The sequence below is a fragment of the Microcaecilia unicolor genome, chromosome 3 (genome assembly GCF_901765095.1).
Source record: "Microcaecilia unicolor chromosome 3, aMicUni1.1, whole genome shotgun sequence".
Lineage (NCBI taxonomy): Eukaryota > Metazoa > Chordata > Amphibia > Gymnophiona > Siphonopidae > Microcaecilia > Microcaecilia unicolor.
Genome location: NC_044033.1, coordinates 305876875 through 305899505, shown reverse-complemented (window position 1 = coordinate 305899505; position 22631 = coordinate 305876875). Strand labels below are relative to the sequence as shown.

Sequence of the window (22631 nt, the reverse complement as noted above, 5' to 3'; positions counted from 1 at the left end):
TCACAAGCAGAGATAAAATATAGGAGATACAGAGCAAAGGAGAGAGAGAGGCATGGAAGTATAGAAACTACATTTAAATCAATGACTGCCTGGCTCCATGGAGGGAAACTGCACAGATGTTCTGAGCCATCCGTCAGCAAAGGCCCTCTCTGTTTGTTGATTAATTTATGTACAAATCCTTTTTTTACAGATGTGATCTTGGACCATCAGGAATATGCTAGTGAGTTGGATGATAGCATCCGAGTGAAGGTACGGGATGCCCTGCTGAAAAAGCACCACCATCAGATTGAGAAGAAGAGGAATAACCTCATCCCCATGGTCCGCTCCTTCACTGAAGTGGGCAAGAAGCAGTCAGATCCTCACTCCATGGATAAAAGCGGTAGGTTTTCTGAGAGTGAAGGTCACACTGTCACACTTTAGAAAAGAGAGACGACTGTCATTGAATTATTGAGAAGGGACTAAGAGAGGCAGGGGCAGATTTAAGCCAACTAGTAATAGCTATTAATAGCTATTTTTTGTTGTTTGGGAGCTCATCATAGGTATTACAAACCTTGCAGTTTAGCAGGTTTTTGCATATGATAGAAATATGCATACAATCAGAAAGATGCCAGTGAAGATTTTTGTTGCCATGTATGGCAGGCAGTTAACTTGGGGGGTACATCCTTGAAACAGCTGCTAGTCGGCGAATCACATTGCATGTTGGATAGAAGAACCCTCCACAGCCGACTTCATTATAAAGTTAAGTTGACTATTATAAAGCCATAGCTATTATTTAAACATAGTAGACTTTAAAGACAAAAGAAGCATCTTCCAAGAGAGCCATGATTAATGGTTTGAAATCATTAAAAAAATTACATATAAGGACCAGTGACAATTTTGGGTGCTCAAATACGGCATTAAAGTCTATTAGCCATTTGATCCCCATACTGAGGTCTGTAAAAACCAAAAAAATCAATTTGGGGTTCTATATATACAAGCTCAGACTTTTTATTGCAAGAGACACATATTATCTAGCTTGTGAAGTACATTCCGCTGATTACTGCGATTACAATCAGAAATAAGTACATCAGTTAATACAGAGAAGAAAAGTAATAGAAAAACTGCATTACACTAAACTGTGCTTCCATTTGAAATATTCTTTCCTCTTCTCCTCAAGGATTCAGAAGCTTAACTTTATTTATTTTAATCTCATTTATTTATTTTAATTTTCAGCAAGCCTAAGTGTGTCACCTCAGTCCACTCCTGCTACTCTAGAAGTTAAGAATGGAGTGGGACATGAAAACAACAGTTCTGTTGACCTCAGCAAGGTGAGAACCAGTATTCCAGCTGGGTCGTTTAGGGTTATAAGATTTACATCATAAGGGACAGCCTGAGACACTCCTAAGTTTACTCTCACTCTGCCTATAGACTAGTAAATCCTGGTTTTTGTAAAGACCATAAATGCAATGCATATACAATGAGGGCCATCTTGACCTGTTCCTCTCGATTCCTGATTCTTTCTTCTGTTTCTTGGGCTGACTTGGATGAGGGCTGGGATTGCTGTAGTGGAGCGGATGGGATGATGTCTCAGCCTTTGCACAACAGTGGCATCGTCTGCCTGACTTGAGAACTCACTTATTCCAGGTTGTGGAGAAAACTGATCTGTGGTTCTGAGTGGGACAATTGACACTTCAGTTACTAGGTTAGATGGGATGGGAAGGAGTCTGCTTTTGAATGAGCTGGAAGGCTGCATAAGAACATAAACATTACCATACTGGGACAGACCAAAGGTCCATGAAGCCCCGTATCCTGTTTCCAATAATGGCCAACCCAGGTCACAAGTACCTGGCAAGATCCCAAAACAGTAAAACAGATTTTATGCTGCTTAAACTAGAAATAAGCAGTGGATGTTCGACGTCCATCTTATGGACATTTCTTTTAGGAAATTATCCAAACCTTTTTAAACTCTGCTAAGGTAACTGCTTTTACCACATTCACTGGCAATGAATTCCAGAGTTCAATTACATTTTGAATGAAGAACCATTTTTCCAGTTTGTTTTAAATTTACTACTTAGTAGCTTCAGTATGTGCCTCCTAGTTCTAGTATTTTTGGAAAGAGTAAACAAGCAATTCATATCTATCCATTCCACTCCACTCAATATTTTATAGGCCTCTATCATATCTCCTATCCAAGCTGATGAGCCCTAGCCACTTTAGCCTTTCCTCAAAGGGAAGTCGGCCCATCCCCTTTATCATTTTCGTCATCCTTCTCTGTACCTTTTCTAATTCTGCTATATCTTTTTTTGAGATGCGGTGATTAGAATTACACAGTATTCAAGTCGCAGTCACACCATGGAGGGATACAAAGGCATTATAACATTCTCATTTTTGTTTTCCTTTCCTTTCCTTTCCTTTCCTAATAATTCCTAACATTCTATTTGCTTTCTTTACTGCCGCTGCACACTGAGCAGAGGATTTTAACGTATCATCAACGATAACACCTAGATCCTTTTCCTGGGCGGTGACTCCTAATGTGGAACCTTGAATCACATAGCTATAATTTGGGTTCCTCTTTTCCACATGCATCACTTTGCACTTGCTCACTTTAAACGTCATCTGCCGTTTGGATGCCTAGTCTCCCAGTCTCATAAGGTCCTCTTGTAATTTTTCACAGTCCTCTTGCGATTTAACAACTTTGAATAACTTTGTGTCATCAGCAAATGTAGGGTCTTGTTTACAAAGTCACGCTAGAGGTGCTTTAAAGCATTTTTAGTGCACACTAAGCATTAGTGTGTGCTGTATAGATGCCTATAATTTTCCTATGGGCGTCTTCAGGGGTAGCGAGCGCAAATGCTTAGTGCACGCTAAAAACACTAGCGCATCTTAGTAAACAGGGCCCTATATTACTTCTCTAGTTATTCCCATCTCTAGATCATTTATAAATATGTTAAAAAGCAGCAGTCCCAGCACAGACCCCTGGGGAATCCCACTATCTACTCTTCTTTTGAAAATCCAGATACACAAATATCGACCAGCTCATCTTTTTCCACATGTTTATTCACCCCTTCAAAGAAATGTGGTAGATTGGTGAGGCAAGATTTCCCTTGACTAAATCAATGGTGGCTTTGTCTCATTAATCCATATTTATGTGTGCTCTGTAATTTTGTTTTTTATAATAGTCTCTGCCATCTTGCCCGACACTGATGTCAGGCTCACCAGTCTATAATTTCCTGGATCACCTTTGGAACCCTTTTTAAAATATGGCGTTACATCGGCCATCCTCCAATCTTCCAGTTCCATGCTGGATTTTAAAGATAAATTACGTATTACTAACAAAGCTCTGGAAGCTCATTTTTCAAATCTATCAGTACTCTGGGATGTATACCATCCAGTCCAGGCAATTTGCTACTCTTCAGTTTGTCAAACTGCCCTATTACATCTTACAGGTTTACAGTTATTTGTTTCAGTTTCTCTGACTCATCAGCACTGAATATAATTTCTGGCTCTGGTATCTCCCCCACATCTTCCTCAGTGAACACCGAAGCAAAGAATTAATTTAATCTCTCCGCTATGGCCTTGTCATCCCTGAGTGCCCCTTTTACTGCTGAGTGATCTAGCGGTCCAACCGATTCTTTTACTGGCTTCTTGCTTCTAATATACCTAAAAATGTTTTTACTATGTGTTTTTGTCTCCAACTGAATCTTGTTTTCACTGTCTCTCTTTGTATTTGACTTCCCATTCCTAATGCTATTTCCTGTTATTTTCAGTCAGATCCTTCTTCCATTTTCTGAAGGATTTTCTTTTATCTCTAATAGTTTCCTTCACTTCACTCTTTAACCATGTTGGCTGTCATTTGGTCTTCTTTCCTTCTTTTTTAATACATGAAATATATCTGGTCTGGGCTTCCAGGATGGTATTTTTGAATAGCATCCACACCTGATGTAAATTTTTGACCTTTGCAGCTGTTTTTCTAAGGTTTTTTTTAAACCTTTCTCCTCTTTTTTATCATAGTCTCCTTTATGAAAGTTAAATGCTAATGTATTGGATTTCCTGTGTATACTTACTCCAGAGATTATATCAAATTTGATCATGTTATGATCATTGTTATCCAGTGGCCACAGTACCATTACCTCCACTAAGGACTAGGTCTATAATTCTTCCTCCTCTTGTTGGTTCCTGAACCAGCTGCTCCCATAAACAGTCCTTGATCTCATCAAGGAATTTTATCTCCCTGGTATGCCCTGATGTTACATTTACCCAGTCAATATTGGGGTAATTGAAATCACCCATTACTATCGTGTTCCACAGTTTGTTAGCCTCCCTAATTTCTGATAACACGTCTGCACCTGTCTTTTCATCCTGGCCAGGTGGGTGGTAGTATACTCCTCTCACTATCCTTTTTTCCTTTACACAGAGAATTTCTATCCATAGGGATTCCAAGATGTGTATTGTGTCCTGAAGAATTTTTAGTCTATTAATTTCAAGGCCCTCCTTAATGAATAATGCTACCCCTCCACTAATTTGATCCATCCTATCGCTGCAATATAATTTATATCCTGGTATGACAGTGTCCAGTTGGTTATCTTGCTTCCACCAGGTCTCAGAGATGCCTATTGTATCTCTCTTTTCATTTAGTGCATTATATTCTAACTCTTCCATCTTATTTCTTAGGCTTCTGGCATTTGCGTATAAGCATTTCAAACAGTGTTTGTTGTTCCTATTTACAACTTGCTCTGCAGTTGACAGTGATAATTTGCAGTCTTTAAAATCTGTGTGCTCTTCATTAAAGACATGTGGAGGGGCATTTTCAAAATAAAGTCTAAATCTGCCTTTGAACGATTTGCTCAAATAGTCCAAAATCCAAATAGTAAATATAGCGATTTTCGAAACAGCAAAGTGTCTATCTTTTTTGTCAAAAATAGCCACTTGCTAAATGTTTTTGTGCTCTGTGCATTTATCTCTTTGGCCCATTAAAAAAAAAAGTCCAAGTGAAAAACACACAAAATTAAGCCATTGTTATATAGGAGGAGCCAGCAATCTTCGTAGACTGCCCACACAGACATCCCAGCAGAGCAGTGGGGCATCCTAGGGGGCACTGCAGTGGACCACATAAAAGGTCCTGGGTACATATTTCACTATTCAACCCTAATATTGTATAGTGAGCCCTCCAAAACCCACAAAAAACCTACTGTACCCAGCTGTACACCACTACAATAGCTCTTACGACTGCAGGTGTCACCTATATGTGGGTACTGGTTTTTGGTGGGTTTTGTAGGGCTCACACTTTCCAGCACAAGTGGAACAGTTAGAGTGGATTATAGGCCTGGGTCCCCTTCTCCACAGTGCACTGCATCGACCACCAGGCTATGCCAGGGACCTGCTTGCTTCTCTAGTAGGACTGGCTATAACATCCGAGGCTGTCATAGAGGCTGTTATGTACTATTTCTTTCACATCTTTGAAGGGTGGGAGGGGCTTATGCATTAATCCCTCCAGTGGGAGGGGGTCATTGACCACTGGGGAAGTAAGAGGGGAGGGTCATTATTTTATTCCTCCAGTGGTCATTTAGGGCACTTTTTTGTGGCTTAGTCATTATTAAAGCAAGTTTAGACCAAAACGTCTTAGTTGTAGTTCTGGACATTTTCGTTTTGTTTCATCATGGCTGCAAAACGTCCAAGTCTTAGGAACGCACAGATCCCACCTTTAACACGTCCCTGACATGTCCCCTTGAGATGTGGACACACTGCATGGAACTGAAATGGGTTTCAAAAATACAGATTTGGAGGTTTTGGTGAGAAAAATGTCCAAATGCTGCTTAATGCCCCTTTTTAAACATTTTTCTTTATCGAAAATGAGCCCCCTGGTTTACTGTGGTCTATATTGCAACTTTACCTTGTTTCAAAACATGCGCTGTTGAGCGACTGTCGACTTTCCCCCAGTTTCTAGTTTAAAGAAGCAGGAAGAAGCTACCTAGCCCACAAATAAAATTTACAGAACAGTCAGCAGTAAATCGATTTAAAAGATACATTTTATGGTCTCACTAGTAACTCCTGATGAAGAGTAAAGCTCCTTGTAGGGTAATTGGAGGCAGCACTATTTACTTTTCTAATAAAGACATTGTATTTTGGTTTTCTAACGTTTTGATACATTATTATGTGAGGCAATTATTATGTTGTTCTTTTCACCAAATGTTGTAAGCCACATAGAGCCTGCCCTAGTGGGATTATGTGAGATATAAATGTTCGCAATAAATAAATAAGTAAATAAATAAATTTTTATGAATATTGGAGTCAATATTCAAAGCAGTTTAACCAGCCAGAATTGGCTCATGGATGGTTAAATCACCTGCTCGTGGCAAGCACTTAATTGGTTAGTGCCACTGAAAATAACTGGTTAGCGTCGAACTGAACAGCTGTTCCAAGGGCAGAGTCAGACGATGGACGTCCTCAAATGTGTTCTCTTGCTAGGATCACGGAAGGGAGGAACCCGAGCCACATCGGAGCCTTCCTGCAGCAGGCCATGGAGGGGGTGAGCGGCGCAGCATCTTCCTTTCCTGGGCGGCACAGGGAGGCGCAGGGACGGCCACAGGCAAAGCGGAAAAGGCGGACGTCATCAGGGATGTCCTTTCTGGATGTATTTGGCATGCGCAGAGCAGCCAGCATAACGCTTGGCTGCTTTGCGCATGCTCGACCAGCCGACTGGCCGACTGGCTTCCGAGGGAATAGAGAATGCAAGTGAGATACAACGAGCAGCTCATTTGCATTCCAATTCCTTGATGCATGGCCGTTCCCTACCGGTTCGCTATGGAATCGGTAAGGGAAGGACTTTTCCGAGGACCTTAATGCATCTGGCCCTAAGTACTGATATATATAAATAGGACCACACAAAAGTCAGTGCTATCTTTATGTGGTAACCCATATCTGGTTAAGTGCTGAATATCACATTTAATTAGCTAAGTGTTAGCCGGCTCCAGAAACATGGAAATTCAGTGCTGGAGCCAAGACATAACCCAGCATTGAATTCTGGGTTTTACACTGGCGGCAGTCAGCAAAATGCTGATTGCCGCTGGCTGAATATCGAGCCCATTGTTTCACCACCTGTTTCTCAAATGGAACACTGGTTTCTATTTTATTCAGTCTTTAGTCTTCCCATTCTCTGAGTAGCCACCATTCTCTCACAACTTCCCTTTATGGAGAAAGAAAACATTGAAGTTAAAATTAAAACCCTGGATCATAAGTTTCTTGAGTTCTGGCTTAATGTTGGATTTCTGCAAGAGTGAGAAGCCCCAGCAAGCCTAAGGACTCTTGGAATCTCCATGTGCAATTATTTCATATGAATTTCTTCCCATCCCCCAGCCTATCAGTGTTCATGTTTCTGTGTGTGCGTGAATGTTTCTGAGTATCCATGTGTCCAAGTGCATATCTCATCGATAACAGTCTTTTCAGAGAGAATTATCGCTGATAGAAACATAATTGAAATTTGCTTTAAAAAAAAATGAGGCAGAACGCATGGCTTATTTTGAACAATGAAGGGATCCTTTTATTAAACCACAGTAAAATTTGCAGTTACCACAGCCTAAGGCAGGACTTTCCTGTGTGGTGAGTATAAACTAACGTGACAATTTTGGGGGGTGTTCCCAGCATTTGCCATTACGGGTGCCATTTTAAATTTTCCCCTGCTACGCATTACTGTGCTTCGTTTTAGCGTGGAAGCACTTAGCAACTGTTTACGAGACAATAAGTGGCTTCACGCTAACTGCAAAAGTGCCAATTAGTGCAAAAAGCACAGCACAGAAACACAGTGTGCAGTTTAGGTAAACTGTGGGTTAAGTGCTTAATGTGGTTTTGTAAAAGGGCCTCTAAACCAGCAAATGTGGGACTAACAGGGAAGTAATATTCTGTTTCTAACTACTCATTCCTTTTTCTAATCATTCATCTAGTTCAGATAAATAGTATTTTATAAATATACATATGCCCAGTCGCTTAGTCACTCATTGCTTCAGCTACTTACTTAAATATTAAGCTCAAAGAATTGTGTAGGGTAATTTTATAGCAGAGTGCCTGGTTTAAGAAGACAAGTAGGTGTTTTTATGTCTTTATCAAATATAGTTTAAGCAGCAGAAATTGGAGCCTAACTTGCAGATGTAGACAATTACGCCTATTGTTAATCAAGTATAAGTGCCCATGCCTAGATTATGCAAATAGACATATAGATTAGCATATTCTAAAATCTAGGTGCTTACATACAAACTCTGCCAATGCTATGCCTTCACCCCTGTACATACCTGCCAGTAAAGTATGCACCATTAGGTCATCATGCATACTTTCACACTGATAGGCATTTTATAAGAGGTCACTTATGCATGAATGTGGCCAAATACATGTGAAAATGACTTTATAAAATTACCTCCCGTAGTGTCCAGTGGCATAGCCATGAGGTGAGGGCCTTGGGGGCCTGTGCCACCCCCCAAATTGGATTTGGGCCTCCCAAGGCCTGCTGGTTTGCCTGGCAGGGGTCTCCAAGCCCCAGCAGCAGAAGCCTTCTTCAAGCACTGTTCGCCACCACACTGCCTGCCCTGCTTCCCCCCCCCCCCCCTCCACCCGTGTGCATGATCAATGTCATTAAAACCAAGCATGCATGCACTGGGTGGAAGCAGGGCAGGCATCGTGGCAGCGAACAGCGCTGGATGAAGGCTTCTGCTTATGGGGCTTGGGGACCCCCACCAGCCCAAGTATTTGGGGTTGGGGCAGAGGGCAGTGGGGAGGTGGGACAAATTGGACCCCCACTTTTGGCTCAAGCCCCTCGCCCCCCCAAAAAATTTTGAGGTCTGCCTAAGTGCCCGATAGTGCCTATAATATGATTTGTTGTAAATCATCCTAGTTTATGGTACTAGAATAAGTGTCACTTCTGTAGGTGCTGTGGGTTCCTGTGCTTTCCTACTCACAGGTCTGCCTCCCACAGTACCTCTTTAATGTCTTTCAGCTGTCATGGGTCTGGAAGTTTGAAGAGGTGTTCTGGAATGCGGACCCACTATCAGTGTTGACGGGAGGGTACTTAAGCACCTTACAGCACCCATGTAGCCTACTGGCTGAAGCAGCAGAATGAGAACCACGAAAGCTCGGTTCATATCCTACTGTAGCTTCTTGTGATCTTTTTTTTAATTTTAAATAAATTTTTATTCAATGAAACTGCAAGTCAAGAATATTACATACCATACAGAAGCAAACAGCTAAAGAAAACAATCGTTGAGATTTCTGATTTTTAACAATTTTCCAAATTCCCCTCTTAAATGATAGCAAAACCTCCCTCACACTATCCAGCAACAAACACCCATCTGTCACCAACCATCCCCAATGGACAAGGGGAAAGACCATACCAGCGCATACAAAACATCCAAAGTACCAAATGAAAGACCCTAATCAAGCCACAAAAGTTGGATTACACACTTTGCCCCAAATCCTATTCCATTTCCCAACACAGTTAATGCCTTTCTGCACTCAACTTTTCCATCTTATTAACATGATACAGTTTAAGATGCTATAAACGAACAGATGGTGTCCCAGAGGCCTTCCATACAGCAGCCAAAGTCAAAGTTACTGCATGTAAAAAATGACAAACCAAACTAATGTGGGCTTTATGCAGTCCTGGAATAGGCCTGTTAAGGAAAAATATGCCAGGGTCTCAGGGGATCTTCAGTCCAGTAATCCAGTGGATTTGAAAGTGAATACTGTTCCAAAGTACAACAGCCTTTGGACAGGACCACCAAATATGACCCATGGTTCCAGGAGAGCCACCACATCTTCAACAAAGAGGATTAGTGTTGACAAACCAGCGACTAAGTCTCACCGGAGTCAGATAACTTCTGTATAAAATGTGTATATATACAGTGCAATCCGCTTAAGTGCAAGGGTCTGGGACCAAAGAAATGCATGTAGTTAACTAGAGCGTGCACTTATCCGTTGTAACCCAAAGAAGCTTGACATCTGATAAACATATGTACAGTACTGTTTATTATTATACGTACAGTATAGAGTCTCAGTTAACTGACATTAGGCTTTACTTGAAGTAATCAGTTATAGTCCTCTGTACACTCTTGGGTCTGTGAGTTCCATAGACTATCCTGCTTATAATCGAATGAGAAAAACGCCCAAGTTCCGACCTAAATCGGGAGATGGACGTTTATCTCACAAAAACGAATAAAGCGGTATAATCGAAAGCCGATTTTTGGACGTTTTCAACTGCAATCCGTCGCGGATGCGGACAAAGTTGATGGGGGCGTGTCAGGTGTGGCGAAGGCGGAACTGGGGCGTGGTTATCTGCCGAACAGAGATGGGCGCATTTCACCGATAATGGGAAAAAAGTATGCGTTTTTAGCTAGAATTTAGGACACTTTTCCTGGACCCTGTTTTTTCACGAATAAGGCCCCAAAAAGTGCCCTAAATGACCAGATGACCACTGGAGGGAATCGGGGATGACCTCCCCTGACTCCCCCAGTGGTCACTAACCCCCTCCCACCACAAAAAATGACGTTTCTCAACTTTTTATTTTCACCCTCAAATGTCATACCCAGCTCCCTGACAGCAGTATGCAGGTCACTGGAGGAGTTGTTAGGGGGTGCAGTGGACTTCAGGCAGGTGGACCCAGGCCCATCCCCCCCTACCTGTTACAATTGTGCTACTTAATGCTTATTAGTCGTCCAACCCCCCCAAACCCACTGTACCCACATGTAGGTGCCCCCCTTCACCCCTTAGGGCTATAGTAATGGTGTAGACTTGTGGGCAGTGGGTTTTGAGGGGGATTTGGGGGGCTCAACACACAAGGGAAGGGTGCTATGCACCTGGGAGCTCTTTTACCTTTTTGTTTGGTTTTGTAAAAGTGCCCCCTAGGGTGCCCGGTTGATGTCCTGGCATGTGAGGGGGACCAGTGCACTACGAATCCTGGCCCCTCCCACGAACAAATCCCTTGGATTTATTCGTTTTTGAGCTGGGCGCTTTCATTTTCCATTATCGCTGAAAAACAAAAACGCCCAGCTCACACATTGTTGAATAAAACATGGGCGTCTATTTTTTCCCAAAATACGGTTCGGTCCGCCCCTTCACGGACCCGTTCTTGGAGATAAACGCCCATGGAGATAGGCGTTTTCGTTCAATTATGCCCCTCTATATCTGCCAGACAGTAAAAACTGTCATAGCACTGACATCTAGTTGCCTCCAGATAGGCCTGCACAGTGTTGAGACTCTCCAGTGCTCTTGCAAAAGTGACAGGAGGAGGTTGTTGAATTTCATCAGCATGTGCCTCGCTGCTCATTTCTTCATCTGTTCCATCATCAGCCGTTGTTGCCTGCGTGTAGGCGCATATCTCGACATCTGTGCTGTCTTCAGCTGTTTATAGATCGTAATCAACAACTACTTAGCGAGGGAACTCCTCTTCAGTAACACTGGCTGGTATGTCAATAACCTCTTCATCTGACACGTTTGCAACAGCTGCATCCCCCTCCACATCCTTAACAAAGTTTGCCCTTTTGTAGCAGTTCACAGTGGTTGCCTGTGTAACATGATTCCAGGCTTCTTTCTGCATATGTAGGGAATCCAACAGTGATAGATTACGAGCCAGTTCAACAGCACATTTATCCTTGGCAGTCTGGTCTTCCATAACGCTCATCAGATGACGTAGCACAAGAGCCCGATAATGTTGTTTGAAATTGGCTATTACGCCCTGATCCATAGGTTAGATCAGAGAGGTAATGTTTGGTGGCAGGAAGACCACCTTGACATTAGACAGCCTGACATCATCCCTGTGTGCAGCACAATTATCACAAAGCAGCAAAATCTGACGCTTTTGTGCCCGCATTCTAGTGTCTAACTTCTTTAGCTACTGCTTCCCAATTTCCCCAATCATCCATGAATTTGCGTTAGCCTCGTATGACACAGGAAGTCGCTTAACTTTCTTGAAGCAACTGGGCTGTTTGCTCTTTCCAATGACGAGGGGTTCCAACTTCTCACCTCCATCCATATTGCAGCAAAGGAGGACTGTCAGTTGGTCCTTTGATGTTTTACCTCCAGTAGTTTCGGCATGTTTGACTGCAAGTGTTTCATCAGCAATCGCTCGCCAGTAGAGACCATTTTCGTCAGCATTGAAAATGTCACGAGGTGCAAACTCGTTCAAGATGGTAGGAAGAACTGAAACACCCCAATTTTCAGCACCAAAGTCATCAGCGTCTTGTTTCTCACCATGCTGTTTCTTGAATTTTATGCTGTTCCTTTCCTTCCATCTTTCCAACCATCCAACAGTGGTTTTGAATTCAGTCAGTTCAAGACTTTCTGCTACCTGGTTAGCTTTCTCCATAAGCAGTCGACCACTGACAGGAAACTGTCTGCTTCTGACTCGAGAAAACCACCGAAGAAGAGCATCTTCTACCTCCTCAGCTTTTCCCGCCTGTTTTCGTTTCCGTTGTGGATTTGTATTGTTTTGCCAGTCTTCCAGAAGCTGGTCTTTCTGCTTCAAGACATGTGAAATTTGACTGGGATTGACACCATATTCTTTAGCAATAGATGCTTGACTTTGTTTGTTTTCTAATTTTATAAGAACTTCTATTCGTTCAGCCAGTGTTAAAGTCTTGCAGTTCTGCCGCAACGACGACCCCCCGTGTACGCCCTAACAACATTCTTGCGCTTATTCTGCCTGTGGCAGTTAAAGAGGCAGTAAATTTGAAATCTCATTGTTTGTCAGGGGCCAATTGGCTTCCATATTCCATGCATGTGCTTATGCGGAGTGTTTCCTACAGAGGAGCGGTCTTGAACCATGCATATTTATTTATTTATTTATTTATTTATTGCATTTGTATCCCACATTTTCCCACCTCTTTGCAGGCTCAATGTGGCTTACAATACATCATGGATGGTGGAAATATATAAGAAAATAGACATTTAGTATTACAGAAGGATCTTGGGTACATGATAAAGCGTGATAATAGTATAACAAGCAAGTATTATAAGACAATTCTGGATATATGTGGAGGAGTTCACATTTGTTGATCTTTGTGGTATGCCTTGTTAAAGACATGGGTCTTCAGTAGTCTGCGGAAGTTAATTAGTTCATATATTGTTTTCAAGTTGCACGGCAGTGCGTTCCAGAATTGCGTGCTCAAGTAGGAGAAGGTTGACGCATGCATTAGTTTGTATTTTAGACCTTTGCAGTTAGGGAAGTGAAGATTGAGGAATGTGCAGAATGATTTTTTAGCATTCCTGGGTGGTAAGTCTATCAGGTCTGACATGTAGGCTGGGGCATCTCCGTGAATGATTTTGTGAACTAGGGTACATATTTTGAATGTGATGCATTTTTTAAGAAGGAGCCAGTGTAGCTTTTCTCGTAGGGGTTTAACGCTTTCATATTTTGTTTTACCGAATATGAGTCTAGCTGCAGTGAATCTTGCACTTATCAGTGGTGCACTAAAACAAAGTTTGTCCCCATAGAAATTGATGGTGCCAACAACGTGACCGAAGTACGGCATGCAGTTAAACAGAGCATGCTCTTATCCGACGACGTGCACTTAAATGGAGTGTATATATATATATATATATATATATATATATATTTTTTTTTTTTTACATTAGATGCAATTGCCACGGTAGCAAGTGTTTGTTCCAGCAATTCTCATTCTTCCACCTCCCATTTGTTCCTATGGGAGAGGTCTGGAGACCCAAGGTCCCTGAGGTAAGTATAGTGCATACTCACTAAAAATCTTCACATATCTTCCAAAAAAGAAAATTCCTCAACCAACCAAGATCTGTACTTCTTGTTAGACAAAAAATGGGCCAACTGTAAATACGCGTGGAGGGGCATAATTGAACGAAAACGTCTATCTCCATGGGCGTTTATCTCCGAGAACGGGTCCGTGAAGGGGCGGACCGAACCGTATTTTCGAAAAAAATAGACGTCCATGTTTTATTCGACAATTTGTGAGCTGGGCGTTTTTGTTTTTCAGTGATAATGGAAAATGAAAGCGCCCAGCTCAAAAACGAATAAATCCAAGGGATTTGTTCGTGGGAGGGGCCAGGATTCGTAGTGCACTGGTCCCCCTCACATGCCAGGACACCAACCGGGCACCCTAGGGGGCACTTTTACAAAAACAAAAAAAAAGGTAAAAGAGCTCCCAGGTGCATAGCACCCTTCCCTTGTGTGTTGAGCCCCCCAAATCCCCCTCAAAAGCCACTGCCCACAAGTCTACACCATTACTATAGCCCTAAGGGGTGAAGGGAGGCACCTACATGTGGGTACAGTGGGTTTGGGGGGGGGGGGGGTTGGACGACTAAGCATTAAGCAGCACAAGTGTAACAGGTAGTGGGGGGATGGGCCAGGGTCCACCTGCCTGAAGTCCACTGCACCCCCTAACAGCTGCTCCAGTGACCTGCAGTATGCTGCCAGGGAGGTGGGTATGACATTTGAGGGTGAAAATAAAAAGTTGTGAAACATCATGTTTTGTGGTGGGAGGGGGTTAGTGACCACTGGGGGAGTCAGGGGAGGTCATCCCCGATTCCCTCTGGGGGTAATCTGGTCATTTAGGGCACTTTTGGGGGCCTTATTCGTGGAAAAAACAGGGTCCAGGAAAAGTGCCCTAAATTCTAGCTACAAACGCATACTTTTTTTCCATTATCGGCGAAAGGCGCCCATCTCTCCTCGGCCGATAACCACGCCCCAGTTCCACCTTCACCATGCCTCCGACACGCCCCCGTGAACTTTGTACGCTTCCGCGATGGAGTGCAGTTGAAAACGTCCAAAATCGGCTTTCCATTATACCGATTTATTCGTTTTTGTGAGATAAACATCTATCTCCCGATTTGGGTCGAAATCTAGGCGTTTTCTCTTTCAATTATAAGGTGGATAGTGATGAGACATTGGAAGACTAAAATCTCTGGCCAAAAATCAAGTTGTCATCATCATAAAACTGACCCCATTTTGACAAACCTTTATGATGCCACTTCCTATAAAGCGAAGGCACCAATGCAGGAGGAAACAAAGGATTATGACAAATAGGAGTTTAGCGAGAAAGTTGAAAATCTGGTTGTGTACTCAACCTGAGAAATAATTGGGAAGGAACATCAGGAAGTGAGTGAGTCCCTCCCCCCACCCCCCCGGCAACCATAACAAGTCACCCAAAGGAACAGGGCCCACTTGAGATTGCTCAATATGTACCCACAATTTATGAACATGGTTTTGGAATCAGTCCACAGCCGCCCATGCCTGGGCAGCTTGGTAATAAATTCCACAAATCTGGTACACCCAATCCCCCACACTGAGGGTCCAGAATTGGATTTACCTGAATAACCTAGGCTTTCTGTCACTCCAATGAACCAAAAAATACTATTCTGTAAAGCCTTCCATGGGATTGATAAAGGAAGTACCAAAGGAGGAACAAATAAAGAAGACCTGGTAACATATTCATTCTAATAGTGGAGATCCTATCAAACTAGAATAATGTTTGAGTCTTCCAGTGGTTTAGATCAGAGCCTATAGTTGCAAAAATCTTAGGATAATTAGCTTGGTATAATGGAGAATAATCTGATTTAATCTAGACTCCTAAGCGTTTAATCTCTTTAGGAACCCAGTGAAACGGAAAACATATTTTTATGCACTGTAACATAAGATCATCTGTGGTAAGATTAAGGGCTTCGGTTTTCCCCATGTTTGCCTTGAATCCCAACACCTTAGCATAAGCTTCCAAAGTTGTAACCAAATTAGATAGAGTAGTAAGAGGGGATGAAAGCAACAACAAAACGTTGTCAGCAAAAAGCCTGACTTTATAATCTACTCCACCCACTCCTATACCCAAGGCAAATAACAAAGGTAATAGAGGGCAGCCCTGCTGTGTACCAAAGGCAAAGCAAACAGAGAATTACCCCCATTCACCCTAACACAATCTCTCGGAAAAGAGTATATCTGGGAAACCCAATTACAAAACTGGTTCCCCCAACTCTGCCTTATGAAAATCAATCCAAAAATTTCCAGTGTACCCTGTCAGCCTTCTCAGCATCTATACTCAACATGAAAGCCAAAATGGCACTTCAGCAGGACTGGAGCTTGTCTCTTGGACACAGTGCCCACTTGGTCAGGGTGAATAAGGGCCGGCAGAACTTCCCCCAGTCTAGTAGCCAAGACCTTGGCAAAAAGCTTAACATTCACATTAAGAACAGATATAGGATGATACGACAAACACTCAGTTTGATCCTTCCCTTCCTTTGGAATGACAGAAATCCAGACATCCAGCATTGTTGGTGGCAAACTCCCCCCTTCCTAACCCCATTATCAACCTCAGCTAATAAAAGAGACAGTTCCAAAGAAAAAGTCGTGGAGGGGCATAATCAAACACGAACGCCTATCTCCATGGGCGTCTATGTCTGAAAACGGGTACGTGAAGAGGCGGGACAGACCGTATTTTCGAAAAAAATGGATGTTTTTCAGCTGGGCGTTAGTTTTTTTTAGCGATAATGGAAACTAAAAACGCCCAGCTCAAAAACGTCCTAATCCGAGCCATTTAGTCGTGGGAGGGGCCACGATTCGTAGTACACTCGCCCCCCTGACATGCCAGGACACCAACTGGGCAACCTAGAGGTCAGTGCGGTGGACTTCAGACAACGCTCCCACATGCATAGCTCCCTTACCACGGGTGCTGAGCCCCCAACCCCCTCCCCCAAAACCCACTACCCACAAATGTACAACACTACCATAGCTCTTAGGGGTGAAGGGGGCACCTACATGTGGGTACAGTGGGTTTTGCAGACCTCCCATTTACCGGCACAAGTGCTACAGGTAGGGGGGTGATGGGCCTGGGTCCGCCTGGCTGAAGTGCACTGCGGTACCCACTAAAAATGCTCCAGGGACCTGCATACACGCAGGCCTCTAGGACTTGTTGCTGCTATATAACATTGGCACACCAGTTGACACCTGAAGACTAATCTCTCCGAAAATGTCCTTTATTGGAATAACCAAGCTTACTCACAGTTAACTGCAGATCAGAGGTTGTGCCCCACTGGCAACGAGTCTCCCTGGTACTGAGATGAGCAGTAGGTCTGAGCTGGCAGAATGGTGTACAATACCCTCTTTCAGCCACATTCAAGGTAAGAACTAAGTTCTGTAATGTGGCTAACACTTGAAAGGGATCTAAAACTGGCTTACAAAAATGGCCACTAACTCATGGACTACCGGAAATAAAACAGGGCACACCCTGACCCAGTAAGCAGGGGGGAAAGCACCATGGGAGTAGAGCCTACCAACTACTAACATCGTGAGCATTTGCCACAAGCTAGTGGAATCACGGAGCCCAATACCCTACACCTACCACAATGCATTGCTGATGTGACTCTGCAGTGCCCTTAACAGAAAAGATGTCACACTCACCCGAGAGCCACATCAGAACCAGGGAAAGGCTGTCACAGGATAGAACACATTCTGCTGTCATGGAGGTGGGTACGGCATTTGAGGCTGGCATAGAGGCTGGAAAAAATGTTTTTAAAGTGGGGTTGTTTTGGTGGGAGGGGGTTAGTGAGCACTGGGGGAGTCCGGGGAGGTCATCCCCGATTCCCTCCAGTGGTCATCTGGTCAGTTGGGGCACTTTTTTGGGACCTGTTCGTGAAAAAAAAGGGTCCAAAAAAAGTGACCCTATATCACGGTAAAAACACCTTTTTTTTCGATTATCAGCTAAAGACGCCCATCTCTCCTCGGCCGATAACCACGCCCCAGTTCCGCCTTCACCACGCCTCCAACACGCCCCCATCAACTTTACCCGTTTCTGCGACGGATTGAAGTTGGAAACACCCAAAATCGGCTTTCGATTATGCCGATTCTGGCGCCCTGAGAGAAGGGCGCCCATCTCCCGATTTGTGTCGAAAGATGAGCGCCCTTCTCTTTCGAAAATGAGCTGGCAGGTCTCTACTCCGGAGTGGAGGCCAAGAGGCCTGTCGCGTGACCACATCTTCCCCCACTTGACGGATTTGCCAAAGAGAGTCTTTAATATCAGTAGTTTTCTGAGACATGGGGTACAGCTAAGAGACATCCCACATCTGATACCTGGGTCCAAGGCAGTCAGAGATGAAGAAAAGAAGCTGATTACTGGGGGGAAGACTCAGGAGCCCTAAAATCAAGCAGCCATCAAAGCAGACAATGTCACTTCCTCCTTGCTTCTTGTAATCTTGGGCAAATCACTTAACCCTCCATTGCCTCAGATACAAACTTAGAGTGTGAGCCCTCTAGAGTCATGGAAATATCTAGTGTGCCACAATGTAATTCGCCCTGAGATACAACTGAATAAGGTGTGAGCCAAATCCAAATAATATATAAATGCTGTAAAAAATAATATCATATGAGGACTGTTCCAAGCTGTGCGGGAGTCCTCCAACTGCATTGCTGCCAGTGTGTGTGTGTGTGGGGGGGGGGGGGGGGGGGGGGGGCTTCTATTGTGTTTTCAATCATTAGAGACAGACAGGTTCTCTGGAGTCCTGCAGAGCTTTCCTGTCCCTCACTATTGAAAATGTGATAGTGAAACAGCATCCCCCATTGGCAGGACTGTAGGTGGAGGACTCCTGCACAGCTTAGAGGAAACAGCGCATAAAAGGTCAGTATTCAAACGCACCTTTTCAGATAGTTACCTCTGTGAGTTAGATAAGTGCTGAGAACCAGGATATTCAGAGACAGTATCCAGATAGTGCTTTTGAATATTCCTTATAGACGACCTTGTAATATCCAAAAAGTGCATGGACTTATCTACATAGTGGAGGAGTAGCCTAGCAGTTAGTGCAGTGGTCTTTGATCCTAGTGAACTGGGTTAGATTCCCTCTGTGGCTCCTTGTGGCTCTGGGCAAGTCACTTATCCCTCCATTGCCCTAGGTACAAAATAAGTATATATGCAACTAAGTAAGACTCACCTGCAGGAGCTCCGTGAACAACTAGGTTCCACGAGTCAGCGGAGCCTGCCCAAACCCGGGTGCAACCAGCACTGCCACTGCCTACTTCACCGGATCAGGGCTGAGCCCCCAAGGAAGGCGGCTTCAGTGTTGTGGGGGCTGCTGCTCAGGAAACATTGCAGTGCTCTCCCTGGAGACTATGCCAACCTGCACCAGACCAAAGAGACAGGGCGTCAAGGCCGGCCGGACAAGGCTGAGGGAGCCCATTGCCTGGATGCAAGGTGGCTGGCCAGAGGCACACAAAGCATTGACCCTACAGCTGAGGAGGCTCTGAATGCAGGGGTCATCACAGGTGCCCAACCTACACCCAAACGCAGCGACCACAAGGCATTGGAGCCGACCGGTGAACACCATAGGTGGTGCATCTGCAGTGCTGGATGATAAAAGGATCGGCATGGTCTGAGGTGGGTCTATCTTGCCTACTCCTTCTATCCTTCCCTGGCGACGGCAGGGGAGTTGCAGAGACATGCGGGGTGGACTGACGTCGAGGCTGCTGACATGGAGGAGACTTGGACCCATCCATGTGTCACAGCCGGTGGCACGTGACAGGTGATTGATAAACTGCCGACGCAGGAGAGAATCTGTAGAGACTGTAGAGACAAGAGAGGTACTGAGATAGCAGCGGCTGCAACCACAGCCCCTGGCACGGCTAGCACTGCTGAAGGGCAGCAGCAGAACCTCAGGGGAGAGATTGCCAAGCAGGATGGGCAGGATCTGCAGGACGCTACAACCGGCAGAAGAGGAGAGAGGTACAGAAACTAGGGCTGAAAACCCCACTCAAGGAAAGGAGAACAGCTGCAGGGCCCCCACAATCTAATAGAAGGGCCGTACCACAGATGGCAAAAAGGCTCTGAATGCAGGGGTCATCACAGGTGCCCAACCTACACCCGAACGCAGCGACCACAAGGCATTGGAGCCGACCGGGGAACACCATAGGTGGTGCATCTGCAGTGCTGGATGGTAAAAGGATCGGCATGGTCTGAGGTGGGTCTATCTTGCCTACTCCTTCTATCCTTCCCTGGCGACGGCAGGGGAGTTGCAGAGACATGCGGGGTGGACTGACGTCGAGGCTGCTGACATGGAGGAGACTTGGACCCATCCATGTGTCACAGCCGGTGGCACGTGACAGGTGAGTGATAAACTGCCGACGCAGGAGAGAATCTGTAGAGACTGTAGAGACAAGAGAGGTACTGAGATAGCAGCGGCTGCAACCACAGCCCCTGGCACGGCTAGCACTGCTGAAGGGCAGCAGCAGAACCTCTGGGGAGAGATTGCCAAGCAGGATGGGCAGGATCTGCAGGACGCTACAACCGGCAGAAGAGGAGAGAGGTACAGAAACTAGGGCTGAAAACCCCACTCAAGGAAAGGAGAACAGCTGCAGGGCCCCCACAATCTAATAGAAGGGCCGTACCACAGATGGCAAAAAGACTAATCCAAAGCCAATCAAAATGAACATAAAATAAAAAAAGACTGCATGCACAGACAACTAAAATCAGTCAAATATATCAACACAAAAAACAAAACATATGACCCAATCCCCGCAGGCTACATAAACGCAAGGTCTGTAGTCAATAAGTCAGCCACAATTAGAGACTGGATTGAACATGAACAACTAGGGCTGCTATTCATAATGGAAACATGGCTACATATGTCCACCAGACTAGAAAATAATGCAAATAAATAGAACGAAAAGGAAAGGAGGTGGTGTTGCCTTAATATATAAATCTGTCTTCAACGTAGAACCTGTTGCTGAACACAAATCATCAGCAATTGAAATGCTAGCATGCAAGATCACAGACCCAACATTAACAGGAACACTTTGCTGCATGCTCTTCTACCGCCCACCGGGAAGCTGGTCAAACGTTCAAGAAGTCTTTATGGAATTTATATCAAACACCTGCACAAACCTTCTCTTAGACAATATCAACCTGCACCTAGAAAACCAGCAATATCATAACACAAGAAACTTGCTAACATTCCTGACTCATTGGGACTTCAAAACACCACAAGGCACCTCACCCCACACAAAAGGCCATCTGTTGGACATAATTGCCTGCAGGTTCTCAAAAGAAAACAATCACATACTAGAAAATCACAGATGGGAAGAAGTGCCATGGTTAGATCATAGCAAACTCACATTCACACTTCAATGGAAAGAACACGGCAAGAACAGAGAACTAACAACAATGCACAAGTTCTTAACCAGAGGAAAAGTGGACAATCACACCTTCAGGCAAACAGCACTGCATGAACAAATAGACATATCACCCAATGACATCCCCTTTATGAGTAATTGGGATGAAGTAAGTAAAAACACACTAAATAAAATAGCACTATTCAAAATGAAAACAAGTTACAAGAAACAATCACGACCCTGGTTTAACGATGGATTACAAAAGATGAAAAAACTATGCAGGAAACTTGAAAGAAAATGGTCCAAAAACAAATCAGACACAAATAAAATCACATGGAGGAAAGCCTTAAGAACATATAAACACAAGATAAAAAGAGCAAAAGCCGAATACTACAACAAATATCTGAGCCCAGATAAGATCAATACGCAAAAGATATTTGAACTCATGAACAACATACTAAACACAAAAAACCTACTAGCATCAAATGAAACACTACCATCAGTGAATGAGCTTGCAAAATACTTTAAGCAAAAAATAACCAACCTGCGATCAAACCTTGCGATAACATGAACGACCCTCACAGACTTTTTACATGACTGTGATAGCAAACCAAGAACGACCATATCAAGGTAGACAGAACCTGGTCATCATTCACAACACCTACAACCAACTCAGTTAAAACAACGTTAACAAAATACGCACATGCTAGCTGCCTACTAGACAACTGAACGCCTCACGGAACAGATAAAATACATGCTTTCGAACAGGTACTTCCCTGATAAGGGAAAAATCATACTGATTCCAATCCCCAAAAACGCAACTAACAAGATTAGTGAACTCACAAGTTAATTCTCTATCCTTCACAACTCAGTCAGGCTTCAGACCACTACATAGCACTGAAACAGTCATAACTACACTGATAACAAACTTCAGAAGATTGATAAGCCAAGACAGAAAAATCCTATTACTACAATTTGACACGTCAAGTGCTTTCGATATGGTAGACCACACAACACTAATGACATTACTTGATAACATGGGAATCAGTGGAGCAGTGGCAACCTGGTTCAACGGATTCTTAAGACCCAGGTCATACCTAGTAAAGATGTCTTTCCAGTTCTCAGCCTCTTGGATCTCGGAATGCAGGGTGCCACAAGGCTCCCCAATTTCACCGATATTATTTAATATCATGATGGCCCCACTAGTCAAAGAAACTGGAAAAAATGGAATTTAATCTATTTATATATGCAGATGATGTGACTATCTACATACTGTTTAACAAATACATCACTGAGATAGCGGATAGGGTTAAATCAGGGTTGGACCTCAAAAAGACTGGGCCTCAACTTTCAAACTTAAACCAAACAGAGACAAAACCAAATTCTTAGTCCTATCCAGCCAACATAACCCCATGACTGACCAAAACTTCACCTGCGACCAAAAGACATACCCAATCGAATCACGACTAAAAATATTGGGAACACATATCTCTTGAAAATCAAGTCTCAACAGTCACATCAAAGTGCTTTAAAACCTTATGGAAACTTAGAAGGATCAGAAACT

General features: G+C 43.8%; 1 protein-coding gene across 2 annotated transcripts in view; it reads left to right on the top strand.

The window, feature by feature from the left end:
* Nucleotides 1-22631, top strand: part of SLC4A8 (solute carrier family 4 member 8) — a 492841-nt gene that overhangs the window by 298551 nt on the left and 171659 nt on the right. For both annotated transcript variants that reach the window (XM_030198274.1, XM_030198272.1), the window contains exons 6-7: nt 191-379; nt 1213-1307. In XM_030198274.1, the coding sequence (XP_030054134.1) occupies nt 191-379; nt 1213-1307 (284 nt within the window). The remainder of the gene's footprint in view (nt 1-190; nt 380-1212; nt 1308-22631) is intronic.